At 43.4% G+C, this 13,583-nt stretch overlaps 1 protein-coding gene and 1 long non-coding RNA gene across 2 annotated transcripts in view; one reads left to right on the top strand and one right to left on the bottom strand.

The window, feature by feature from the left end:
* LOC141978149 (uncharacterized) overlaps positions 1 to 13,583 on the bottom strand; it is a 143,056-nt gene that overhangs the window by 117,479 nt on the left and 11,994 nt on the right. The gene's annotated exons all lie outside the window — the stretch shown is intronic.
* TCIM (transcriptional and immune response regulator) lies at positions 2,205 to 3,408 on the top strand. The gene has a single exon (XM_074939941.1). It carries the CDS (start codon positions 2,272 to 2,274, stop codon positions 2,590 to 2,592), a length of 321 nt encoding a protein of 106 aa, XP_074796042.1. The 5' UTR covers positions 2,205 to 2,271; the 3' UTR covers positions 2,593 to 3,408.

Below are 13,583 nucleotides of genomic sequence, written 5' to 3'. Positions count from 1 at the left end.
CAAACCTTTTACTTCAGATATTCCCTATCCATTATTTGTGGTGTGTGGCCGGTCACATAGAGAGGCTTTGGCTCCCTGACTGGACAGATAAAACTTTTAAAATAGGAGAATAAAGCATATGGATTGGCAAGTAACCAACAGTGCTAAAGAAATCATACGTAAATATTCAGCAGCAAATCCTGATGTTCACATATGAGCAGCCTTGTTCTCCTGTGGCTCAGGGCATTCTCACAAAGAAGAGCCAAAGACATCTCACAAAGACTGAATAATCTCATAAAGACTGGTATGAGCACATTCAAACCAAACCAACTGTGTGAATTCAAACAAATGTTCATGAACATTGCATCTGCAGAGTTTGACCAGTTCTAAATCAGACCATCAAGCAAAAGAAATAGGACCTTTTTTAAAGCATTAACAGCCTAGACGTAAAGACCACAGGACACTGAGCCATTGCACATTATTGCGTGACTACTACCTATTGAGATAACTAAAAAAAAATTCTGCGACCAAACACAAGTATATTAGGCTCATGACAGGAGAACCTGGATGAAGTTCTATGGTCTGTGTAATACAGGTCAGACTAGATGATCTAATGGCCCCTTCTGGCTATGAAATCTATGAAACTATGTAGCTCTGAAATTAATTAAAGCAAATGTTCAGAGTCAAGTAAATGTGCATATATTTGATGTGACTTTAAATTGGTGGCTGTACTGGGTGCTTTTATCTTTCATGGCAGCTCTTCAACATGCCTTAAAAGCTTTTTTCCTTTTTATTCTCTTTTCTACTACTGCTAAAAATTAAAAAGGGGACGTGAGCTGCAATAGCATTATGGGCTAACCAGGGTGTCTAGGGTCTAGTGTTCCAGCAACACTGTCACAGCTCTCTGCTCCTGTCAAAATGTGAAAAGCAGGAAGCAGAAGTGAGTTTTGACCACAGATTATCTGCCAGTCAGCTGGCATTATCTGACTCCCTCTCTACTCATAAAGCACCCCACCACTGTGGCAGCTAAGCATTTTGAATTAACCCGAGCTGCCATAAGTAATCATAGGCAGTGCCCGGGGTTGTATGGAAGCCGTGATCAGGATAACATGGAGCAGCATGTTGGCTGAACAAAAATGACCTCTCCTGACTTCTGGCTGAAGTGTCATGGGATAAGGAAGCAAACGGTGGGATCTTTACATCTGCAATGCCCCCAGCCATTACGCTGTCCTGGAGGGGGTGGAGGGTGAGGGAAGTGGCACCTGGCGGTGCTCTCTAATGACCCCCATAGGCCCAAACAACAAATACTGATCCTCCTTAAGTAGCTATATCCAGCCCTCATCTCCTGGAGTGACAGTTGTTGGAATGTGGGGTCTTTGGGGCATGGAGTGTAGGGTGGAAATCGGGAGCTTTCTCAGAGTGGGGGAAGTAACACGATGAGTCCAAATTAAACCCACCCAAGCAGGACAATCCAGCTCCGCTCTGTGCTGACTTTGTTCTGGCTCATTGCTGAGGGGCTTTCCAGACAGTGGGTGATTTACATGCCTCCATGTGCTCCCAGAGGCGAGATGTCCTGGCAGGCATGAAGAGTGTAGCTCTGGCTTTGGTGGGGATATGAACGTAGCGTGTAATGAAATCTGAGGCGATAGTAACAATATCTGCCTCACAGGGGTGCTGTGAGGAGTAAATAATGTTTGTAAACCACCTTGAAAATGCAAAGCCCTGTATGAGCACTAAATATTATTCTCATCATGGAGTAATCAGCCCCAAATGTTCCGTAATCAGCCCCAAGTGTGTGTCGCTGCTTTATTACACTTTCCTTCGGCTGGGCTAGAAACGATTCACAGAGAACTATACAAAGAGCACAGTGGCTCAGACCTGCTCCCAACAAACAGTTTTAGTAGCATAGTAATAAGCTAGGACAGAGGTTTATTCCTCAAATGGATTAACAACCTCTCTCTTGCAAATGAGTCTGTTTACTTGGCAAAAATTTCTGAATGTGTTCTCCTTGTCTGAGCATACCAACCAAAGGCTGTGTGTGTAAAGTCTATTCCTCACATGAGTAAAGGAAAACTTTTGCTCTCATTTTTACAAACAAGGAAATCTGGCATCTTAACTGTTAAATCTGACTATAATTATTCTGTGTTGAGATTGCTCTGATGTCATTGCTGTAACTTGATCCTTCCAGGGTTTTTTTGCTCTGGATGCCTTTAAATAGCAGTTCTGTGAATATGTTTTGTACTGATCTCTCTGATGAGTCCTAGAAGGCAAATACCGGTGCATCTGATATAGATGAAAGCAAAGAGAAGCAATCAAATTTCAACCATGTCTACATCCTTAAGAGTGAGCCCATCAGTCCATGGCTATCGGTTTGACACAGCCTTGCGAAAGAAAGCTGTGGCCAATATCTATGAAAGCATAGATCAAGAATCTCTTCAAAAGCTCTTCAAAAACTCTGGAGACAAGAAAGCAGAGGAAAGAGCCAGGATCATACTTGACGCTGATCAGGACTTGGAGGAGAAAACACGAGCATTAATGGCACTAAAGCAGAGAACAAAAGACAAACTTTTCCAGTTTCTGAAACTTCGGAAATATTCCATTAAAGTTCATTGAACTATCTAAGGAAAAGGAGATGGAAGAAAAGCTATATTTAAAGAACAAAACTGAGTTTGTGAAATCTTAACAAATATGATATTCTCCACAACCATGGAAGCTTCTGGCCAGACAAGTGAACCTGAAAACTGGCTATAAGCATTCAATCCAATTTTACACACTGCAGAAAGCTTCCAGGAGTGATTGAAAACTCTCCAAATGCGAAAGAACCGGTGTCAGCAACAAGAGAATCAGAAAAGCCTACGTACGAGTGAAAGAAACCAGCATGTTTGGCAAGAAACATACCCAGCGAGCTTCCAGGCACAGAACTATGGGACAATGACACAAGCACCCAGTCAGACTCAATTTTCTCAGTAAATCTGAGGTGAAAGCAGAATAGAACATTTTCTTCTACTTGTTTACTGGTTTCATCTTTTTTTTAAACTTGTTTTTACTGAATCTTTAAACGATTTCTAAGCCTCACTGTTGTCTACTGGGATGGAGGGTTGTAGTGACTGATCAGCTATTGATCATTTATTTTGCATTTGTTAAAATGCATTAAAAATACACCACATGGGTGTAACAAGTTCAACCTTCAGGGAGTGCATTTTTTTTTAGAAACACTATGCAATTGTATCTCTTTTCTCATTGTTATGTGGTATACTCATATCATGAATTTTTTGCACAAAAGCAAAAATAATGAAGTTCCTCTCCTGAACTGAATTTACTGTGAAAGTCTTTTTAAAGATATTTTGTTCATTTCTCATTGATATTAATATACCATAATTACAGAGCTTAATTGTAGATAGTGTGTTAGATATTAGAAATACTCCATGGTAGTGTTTTATGACAATGCTATAATTATGTTGACTATAATTTATTGCATATGGTGAGCTACAAACCTAATAAATTATAATGATACTATATAACCACTTTTGTCTGCAATGCTTGATTCTAAAAGAGCGTGGGTTTCTATGTTCTTGGCTTTTTACTTTTTAAATATATCCTTTTGTGGGGATGTGGTGAAATATGAGATCTCTTTCCTTAACTGCCAGTCAATCCATTTGGAAGCAGATTCTTAAAACTCCTGGGTGTAAAATCCTGGCCCCACTGAAATCAATGGGAGATTTGCTATATTGACTTCACAGGAGCTGGGATTTCATTCCTTGTTACTAAACTCTGACTTTGGTGCATCCAGGAAGCTGCTCTGATAGAGCTTAAATGGAAATCATCAGACTCTTAACTGCTGATTCTCTTAGGCTGAATTAGGCTAATGGTTAATATTAAATCAATGGGTATATTTTGCATTTTCTCCCTGAAGCCTCCAATATAAATTATTTAGAAAATAAATAGTAGCAAACAAAAATAAACAATTCCTCCAGGCTCCCATCTTTCCTGCAAACAAGGGGATTTATGGAAAATCCACTGAAATCAATGGAATTTTATAATTGACTTCAATGGCAGCAGAATCAGGAACTTACAATCTCTCTAGCTGTTTATATTGCAGCACTCACCATGTTGCTTATGTGCAAAGTCATTAAACACAGCTACAGAATAGCTATTTATAAACATATCCTCTAATAATCTGCCAGCTGAAAAAAATAAATTCCCATGACCCTGCTTACTCCACTGAAAGTTAAAATGATTCAGAGTAATAGGCCAGCTTCTGCTTTCTTACAGTGAAAAAATACAAATGGGCTATAAATCAGGTAGGCTAGAAATAGCCCCTTTAAATTACTTACTAGAGCAGGTAATTGTATTTATTTATAGATTTATAAAGGGCAACCACACATTCCCAAGGAGCACCAGCAAGTTTAGAAATGCCATAGCCCACTGATCAATATCAGTTCTAAGTAAATTTCCTCCAGGATAAGGCAGGCACGGCCCAAAGATCGCGCAGGCTAAAGCCTGAGAAATTATGTGAGTCTTAGACCATACCTTGAAGATCAAAAGACTTGGAGTCTGTCAGACCAACAGCGGAAGTGAGTTCCAGAGCTGAATGCCCTCCACACTAATCTAGGGGTCAATAGCAAAAGCCAACTGCATATAGAATGGGCTTATTTATGCAGCAGTTTGGGCTGCTATATAACTGATCTAGTCGTCCCCCCCTGCCAGAGGCAGAGCTGGAAAGAATTGGGTGCAAGACTGCATGCTGGAACCACCAGTCTCCAGAGAGCTGGTCAAAAAAATATTTGACTGAACAATTTTCCCGGAGAAAAGGCTATTTCATCAAAATCTAAATATTTCACGAGACCATGTAGATTCTGACAACATGTTTTATGGCAAAGTTTTGAAACGATTCATTTAGACTTTCTCATTTCATTTATCATAAAATCATAGAATCATAGAATATCAGGGTTGGAAGGGACCTCAGGAGGTCATCTAGTCCAACCCCCTGCTCAAAGCAGGACCAATCCCCAATTAAATCATCCCCGCCAGAGCTTTGTCAAGCCTGACCTTAAAAACTTCTAAGGAAGGAAATTCTACCACCTCCCTAGGTAACGCATTCCAGTGTTTCATCATCCTCCTAGTGAAAAAGTTTTTCCTAATATCCAACCTAAACCTCCCCCACTGCAACTTGAGACCATTACTCCTTGTCCTGACCTCTTCTACCACTGAGAATAGTCTAGAACCATCCTCTCTGGAACCACCTCTCAGGTAGTTGAAAGCAGCTATCAAATCCCCCCTCATTCTTCTCTTCTGCAGACTAAACAATCCCAGTTCTCTCAGCCTCTCCTCATAAGTCATGTGTTCCAAACCCCTAATCATTTTTGTTGCCCTTCGCTGGACTCTCTCCAATTTTTCCACATCCTTCTTGTAGTGTGGGGCCCAAAACTGGACACAGTACTCCAGATGAGGCCTCACCAATGTCGAATAGAGGGGAACGATCACGTCCCTCGATCTGCTCGCTATGCCCCTACTTATACATCCCAAAATGCCATTGGCCTTCTTGGCAACAAGGGCACACTGCTGACTCATATCCAGCTTCTCGTCCACTGTCACCCCTAGGTCCTTTTCCGCAGAACTGCTGCCTAGCCATTCGGTCCCTAGTCTGTAGCTGTGCATTGGGTTCTTCCGTCCTAAGTGCAGGACCCTGCACTTATCCTTATTGAACCTCATCAGATTTCTTTTGGCCCAATCCTCCAATTTGTCTAGGTCCCTCTGTATCCTATCCCTGCCCTCCAGCGTATCTACCACTCCTCCCAGTTTAGTATTTAGATAACATAGAAATGTTTCTTTTAGACTTGTTTGGTTTCACTTCGTTTTACTCTGATATTATTAATTTTATAATATTTTACTGTTTCAACATAATCTACATGGAAGCTGTTGAAAACATAATTTTGATGTTTTTGAATCAAAATATTTCAGCATTTCAGTTCCATGATTTTGATATTTTGTCCCACTTCAGGGCAAAGACAAACATAGAAATATCTGAATTTCCCATGGGATGGAAGTTCCATTTTCTGCACCTCTGTATTAAAGATACAGGTGAGCAATCTGCTCCATTTTATACAAATTAGTTGCAGCCCTCAGGGTTGTAGCTCAGTGGCTCTGGCATGGGTGCCGGCCCCCGCTATAAACTGCTAATTGCAGATGTGCAAACATTGGTAATGGCTCCCTTGACCTATCTGCACTCACTTTTAAACTGGAAACACCAGGATTTGTGGACTGGGGAAGAACACCCGTGGCATGAGGCCGTGCAATATCTCCTGGCTTGATTAAAATGAGACAACAACATAACACATGAGTATAGACCCTGATCCTGCATTCTGATCCACGCAGGCAGACTCCTGTGCCTGGTCAGAGCCTCTTTCAGGGACTCTGGACTGGCACAAGCCTTTATCCCATTGTACAGTTGGGACCATACTAAATGTCTTATGTGATGTGTGTGTCTAAGGTGTCAGCTCCAAGAACTTTCCTAGCGCTGGGCCTGATCCAAAGCCCACTGAAATGAATGGAAATACTCCCACTGACCTCATTTAAACGTGTGTAGCCATCTGTGGTGGGACAACACACTGTGTGTGCAGATCCCCTTGACAACTTCAAGGAAGTCACTCAGGGGATTTGTGTTGCAGAGTTTTTTCCATGTGATTTACACAAAAAATGGGCTCATGTGGGAGACAGAAATGCTCTAAGAATAGAATCCCCGGGGGTGATATACCCATGGAAGTCCACATTGCTTTGGTTAGTATTATACACTGGGAATGGAGGGGCTTTCTCGGAAATCATACTGCAGGAAGATGCTTTAAAAATACAGAAACAGCTGGTACCGACGAATGTACGTGCTCGCCTCCTTTGCTTATCTGAAATCAACAGCTGTCACTCCCCCTAATATGGTTAAGCGTCCCACAGTCCATCTCCGATCTTCACCCTCTCTCCCCCTGTATTCTTGGTTATCAGGCTTGATACAGTTTGCATTTCCCATGTGAAATGAATGTGTTGCTGTCAATCCAGTCACTCATTCCCATAGCCCCAAACCGCCACACAGCTGTGCCTAGCTGGTAATCTGTGCTCAAGACACGCAGAGCAGAGGAGGCTGCAAGTCAGGACCAAGGCGCATGCAGAGCTGTTTGTGTGGGCCCAGAGGTAAAGTACCAAGGGCAGCATGTGGACAGGAGTGAAGCGCGCTGGTAGTGCTTTGGAAGTGGAGCCAGTGGCAGGACTGGACTAGCGAGCGTGAGGACTCAGGTGTGCAGAAATGTGTATTTTATAGCCTGTGGTTTTTTGAGCTGTACATGTCAGACTTATTTAAAAACAATATTGCTGCCTATTGCCAAGGCACCTCCATGCCTCACATCTCTAATAATAACCTGTCATAAATCAACCACCTATCGCAGAGCCCTCTGACTTGCTCTATGCCTGCTGGGAAATGCAAGTTTGCACCTTTGGGGACATTATATATGAATCTACCGTGCAGAGTAATGGCCATGCAATTCCTGCCAGTGACAATGGGTGCTGGGAAGCTACAGTCCTCAGGTGGCTATCTTCTGTGCGATAGAATAGTATGGCAAGTATAGCTATCTTCTGTGCTACACATTACCTCTAACCTTTCCCCGCCCAGTGCGAACCAGTACGCTGGAGAGGCTAGATACGGTGGCTGCCAGCTCCTTCCCTTGTAGGATGGGGATCCGAAAGAAGCCGCAGCAACACCAATTAAAGCATTTGCTGCTGATGCTTCTTAATACAGCTAAGATGGTCACGGTAATAGCAATTTGCATAGCATGACTGATAACATCCTGCGATTTAAGAGTTTATAGTCTCCCTTATCTAATGACATTGAAATCATTAGCCCACATGGGTTCCCTGAAGAATAAAGACTGTGTTCAAAAAAGTCACTTGCTTATTCATTTTCTGTGGCTATAATCTGCATTTCTGCATCTCATTCCTGCAATCTTGACCTTCATTCCGTTTCAGCCCGGTTTATATTTGATGCATGGTAAAGCAGCTCATGTTTCTGTCATTGCTACTCTTTAGGCTAGCTCTGATGATATAACTGCAGGGAAAGTGTTTACAAGTCACACTGTTTGTAACACAAGTTTCATCAAGCTCTAGAAATGGTTTCTCTCTGTCAGGTTGATGTTGCTCACTTGCTTTCCTTCCTGCCATTGGAAACACCACCCAGGACACAAATCTGAACCTATGAAATGCAGTGCTCATGATGTCCCATCTACATGGACGGGTCCTGCTGGCGGGAGCTGATGCTCTTTCTGACGTTTGCACTACGCTATTGATATAATTCACACAGAATAGATGTGTTGGGGCAGGTCATCCGCATTGTGCTGGGCCCTTCCTGAGCACTTTTTGGTGCAGACTCTGTGTCTGTTGGAGTAAATATGCTGCAGTCATCAGACAGTGCAGAAACGCAGCTGCAAGATACAGAATCTATTGTCAGTGCTCCCCTTGCAACAAAAAGAGGAAAAGGCCTGTTCGAGGTATTTCCTGCCTTCAGGAGCCATGCATTTCCATTAATTCTTTTCACTGAGTCAAACTGGCTATACTAGGTGTCCCTGTGTCCTAGAGTCCTCAGGAACATGCGTCTCACCAGCTAATTTTAAACTGCTCCACAAGTGACAGTGTAAAGAAGACTGTGATCAAATGATTCTGCACATGTGTTCTATCTATCTCAACAAGTAATTCTAGAACACAGCAAGGAAAGAGACTCTGGAGGTTCACAGTAAGTGAAATGAGAAATATAGGTACTTCCCTGGCTGGAAGAAAAGCTGTTACAAGTGGAGGTTTCAAAGAAGATTATGTTTTATTCAACACCTAACTAAAAGCATCACTCTGTGCAACATCCCAGTGTGCCAAACTCAGAGCATCTTCAGGAGAGAGGAAGGCATATTCCGAATAACTGGGTGCAATGTATAAGGAGCCCAAAGGAGGCAATCCTGAGGACAATGACAGTAGTAACATAATCACAGAGTAGCATCTGAGGCCTTCTTCCTTGCTAACCAACCACATCCCAGCATCATCAGGTTTCCATTAGAAGGATCATTCTTATTGTCTGTCCTTATAGGAAGATGGCATTTGGAATATGTAAATATTCTCTGGTTCCAGCTGTGTAAAGAACAGGGTTTGAGATGTTCCCTGATGGCAGAATATGAGGTCCTGTCGTGTTTAACCTCTTGTGGAAGGTACACGGGGTTTTGCAAATAGAGCTGATTATGATGGTGCATGTCAGCGTTTGCATTACTTCTAAAAGGACAGGCTGCTTGGGTCAGTGGCAGCATTTACTGATACAATGTCCCTTGCACTACACTGGGGGGATGAGAGAGATTAAAGATTCACCCTCAGCTGGATGTAACTGTCAGTCTTGTGATTTTTTTCTCAAAAGTCCAAAGAACAAACTCTTTCCTTAAGCAATGGATGTGCAGAATTCAGCAGCATAAATATACCAAAAAATGGTATACTGCCTACTGCTGTCACAAGCCGGGTTGGCACCTTCCAGCAATAAATAGCTGAACACTGAGTACATTCTCGCCCAAGGGCCTGTGCAGCGGCAATTATTCTCTGTAGGTAACCATATGGCTCCCATCAGCGTGGTATCTGAACGCATTGGTGTATTGTATATTATAAACCTGGCATCACAGAAACAGGATAATACACAGGAGGCTTTTGCTTCCTGCCTTAAAAACTGGAGCTGCAAAAGCTATGGAAAGAATGTCAGGACCCCAGGCTAAAACTACAGTGAGAGCATAGATGTCTGCTGGTTCTCCACAAGCAGCTCACAAAAGAACAGGAAAAGAAACAGCTGTGACAAACATCTGCTGTTTGGGAACTACGTATTCTATAGGTCTTTCCAACCTGGCCATCTGAAATAGGTACTGAGCAGCAGGGAGAGCTGCTTCTGCATAGGGCCCTGAAACAGGTCAAGAGTGATCCATTGGCTAATGGGGTGATGGGCTCAAGATTGCAAGGTGTTGAGCATTCTGGCCCCAATTCAGCCGCTAGGACAAGCAGTGAGCCAATGAAGAGAACTCCAGAGGAAATCCCCTCTCCGCCATGCAACCTGACAGGAACCTAGAGCTGTGATAGAGACTCAACTTTACCATCAGCTGGAGGCTCTAAGCCATGGCTTGTGGCCACACGGAATCGTCACCTTTTACTGAGGTAAATTAAGACACCAAAAGAGATTAAGAACATAACTAAATACAGTGATACCCAGGCACATGAAGGCAGCTTAGTATCCAAGTTTTAAAATAGTTTGGCTCTGTGCATTATTACCAGTGTTTTCTCTTTAAGCACAGAAAGCATACTTCATCTAAGGGCGCACAGAGAGGATTTTATTTTCACTTTTAACATGACCCTATCACCAGTGCTGTAAAGTGGTGCAGACGTATAGCTGTGCGTGTACGGTTATCACAAACAATTGGCCTGAGGGGTGTCAATGTAAAAATGCCCTGTGTGAAGCAGTATGATGTCACAGCACAATTTCCCAGAGGCTAGACACGGCTCTGGTTATGATAAGCAATGCTGTTATCTTTGCATGCTGTGAAACATAGTTATCAAGATAAGGTGGAAGATAGGTATACAAGATCCCATGTATCTTTGCAACAGCTGAAAAATAAAGCTATAAGACATGAAAACTGACATTTTCCTGCAAACAAGCACATCTGCTGCCCCTCCAACCCCCCCCCCCCCCAACCCCCCAAAGTCTCCAGTGAATTCTCCCTGGAGCATGCTCAGCAAGATACTTCTTTTTAACATTTTCAACAGGAAAACCTGGAATTTTTGGTGAAAATGTTGAAAAAAATCCACCCTGCATGAACTCCCCAAGAGTTCACAAAAGAAAAGCTGATCATTTTCAACCAGCAAATTCAAAGAAAGAATGAAAAATATTTTGCTTATTTACAAAATCACTAAATGCAAATTTCCCTGGTTATGCTGGTGCTGACAGTTTTTATTTTTTCTTGTTGTTCAGCTTTAGCTAGACTAAACTAGCTCCTGTCTGCCTAAATTTCACTTGGAGATAGGGTTGCCAACTTTCTAATGGCACAAAACTGAACATCCTAGTCCTGCCGCTTCCCTGAGGCCCTACTCCTTCCCTGAGGCCTCGACCCCCACTCACTACTGTTGCCCTCCCTTGGTGGCTCATAAGAACATAAGAATGGCCATACTGGGTCAGACCAAAGGTCCATCCAGCCCAGTATCCTGTCTTTCGACAGTGGCCAATGCCAGGTGCCCCAGAGGGAATGAACCTAACAGGTAATAATGAAGTGATCTCTCTCCTGCCATCCATCTCCACCCTCTGACAAACAGAGGCTAGGGACACCATTCCTTACCTATCCTGGCTAATAGCCATTAATGGACTTAACCTCCATGAATTTATCTAGTTCTCTTTTAAACCCTGTTATAGTCCTCGCCTTCACAGCCTCCTCAGGCAAGGAGTTGTACAGGCTGACTGTGCGCTGAGTGAAGAAGAACTTCCTTTTATTTGTTTTAAACCTGCTGCCCATTAATTGCATTTGGTGGCCCCTAGTTCTTATATTATGGGAACAAGTAAATAACTTCCTTATTCACTTTCTCCACACCACTCATGATTTTATAGACCTCTATCATATCCCCCCTTAGTCGTCTCTTTTCCAAGCTGAAAAGTCCTAGCCTCTTTAATCTCTCCTCATATGGGACCCATTCCAAACCCCTAATCATTTTAGTTGCCCTTCTCTGAACCTTTTCTAATGCCAGTATAACTTTTTTGAGATGAGGAGACCACATCTGTACGCAGTATTCAAGATGTGGGAGTACCATGGATTTATATAAGGGCAATAAAATATTCTCCGTCTTATTCTCTATCCCTTTTTTAATGATTCCTAACATCCTGTTTACTTTTTTGACTGCCGCTGCACACTGTGTGGACGTCTTCAGAGAACTATCCACGATGACTCCAAGATTTCTTTCCTGATTAGGTGTAGCTAAATTAGCCCCCATCTTATTGTATGTATAGTTGGGGTTATTTTTTCCAATGTGCATTACATTACATTTATCCACATTCAATTTCATTTGCCATTTTGTTGCCCAATCAGTTAGTTTTGTGAAATCTTTTTGAAGTTCTTCACAGTCTGCTTTGGTCTTAACTATCTTGAGCAGTTTAGTATCCTCTGCAGACTTTGCCACCTCACTGTTTACCCCTTTTTCTAGATCATTTATGAATAAGCTGAATAGGATTGGTCCTAGGACTGACCCTTGGGAAACGCCACTAGTTACCCCTCTCCATTCTGAAAATTTACCATTTATTCCTACCCTTTGTTCCCTGTCTTTTAACCAGTTCTCAATCCATGAAAGGATCTTCCCTCTTATCCCATGGCAACTTAATTTATAAAAAGAACAGGAGTACTTGTGGCACCTTAGAGACTAACAAATTTATTTGAGCATAAGCTTTCGTGAGCTACAGCTGTAGCATAGCTGTAGCTCACGAAAGCTTATGCTCAAATAAATTGGTTAGTTTCTAAGGTGCCACAAGTCCCCCTTTTCTTTTTGCGAATACAGACTAACACGGCTGCTACTCTGAAACTTAATTTATGTAAGAGCCTTTGGTGAGGGACCTTGTCAAAGGCTTTCTGGAAATCTAAGTACACTATGTCCACTGGATCCCCCTTGTCCCCTCCCTCACTCGCTCTCCCTCACCCTCACTCACTTTCACTGGGCTGGGACAGGGAATTAGGGTCTGGAAGGGGGTGAAGGCTCTGACTGGGGGTGCGGGCTCTGGGTGGGGCCTGGCTTTGCGTTGCAGGAGGTTGGGGGGGGTCTCAGGTCCAGGTTGGGGGGGGTCTCAGGACTGGGGCAGGGGCTTGGGGCCTGGGCTTACCTCAGGCGTCTCCTGGTCAGAGGTGCAGTGGGGCTAAGGCAGGCTGCCTATCTGTCTTGACACTGCGTTGTGCGTGCCCCGGAAGTGGCCAACAGGTCTGACGCTAGTAGGCGGGGCTCGGGGGGCGGGGGGCAGAAGGCTCCACGTGCTGTTCTTGCCCACTGCAGGCAGTGGCCCCACAGCTCCCATTAGCTGGGAACTGGCCAATGGGAGTGCGGAGCCAGTGCTCGAGGCAGGACAGCGCATGGAGCCCCGTGGCGCCCCCACCTAGGAGCTGGACCTGTTGGCTGCTTCCAGGGCACGTGCGATGCCAGGACAAGAGGGACTAGCCTGCCTTAGCCCCCAGCACTGCTAACCGGACCTTTAATGGCCCAGTTGGCGGCATCGAAAACCAGACACCTGGCCACCCTACTTGGAGAAGCAGTAATAATGAAATCACAATCTAGCTAGAACATTTACCTCTCTTCTGATTTGAAATGGCCTTTTATTACAAAACCCTCTTTCCTCTCAGATAACAAACTTCTTACATGATTTTGTTGTTCAGTAAACACATGTATGCCACCGCATAGTTTGTGAGGAAGAGCTGTTGCGGATATCAGTGATAGCTCACTTTCCTCCTTTGCTTTAGTGAACAACATAAAGTCCCTCTATCTAACAATAAGCAGTTTAAAATCACCTTTCAAACAATAAACCTCAGAGTAATGGG

This window comes from Natator depressus, chromosome 26, assembly GCF_965152275.1.
Source record: "Natator depressus isolate rNatDep1 chromosome 26, rNatDep2.hap1, whole genome shotgun sequence".
Lineage (NCBI taxonomy): Eukaryota > Metazoa > Chordata > Testudines > Cheloniidae > Natator > Natator depressus.
Note: the sequence above shows the minus strand (reverse complement) of the source record. Positions and strands in the feature narration are given on the sequence as shown.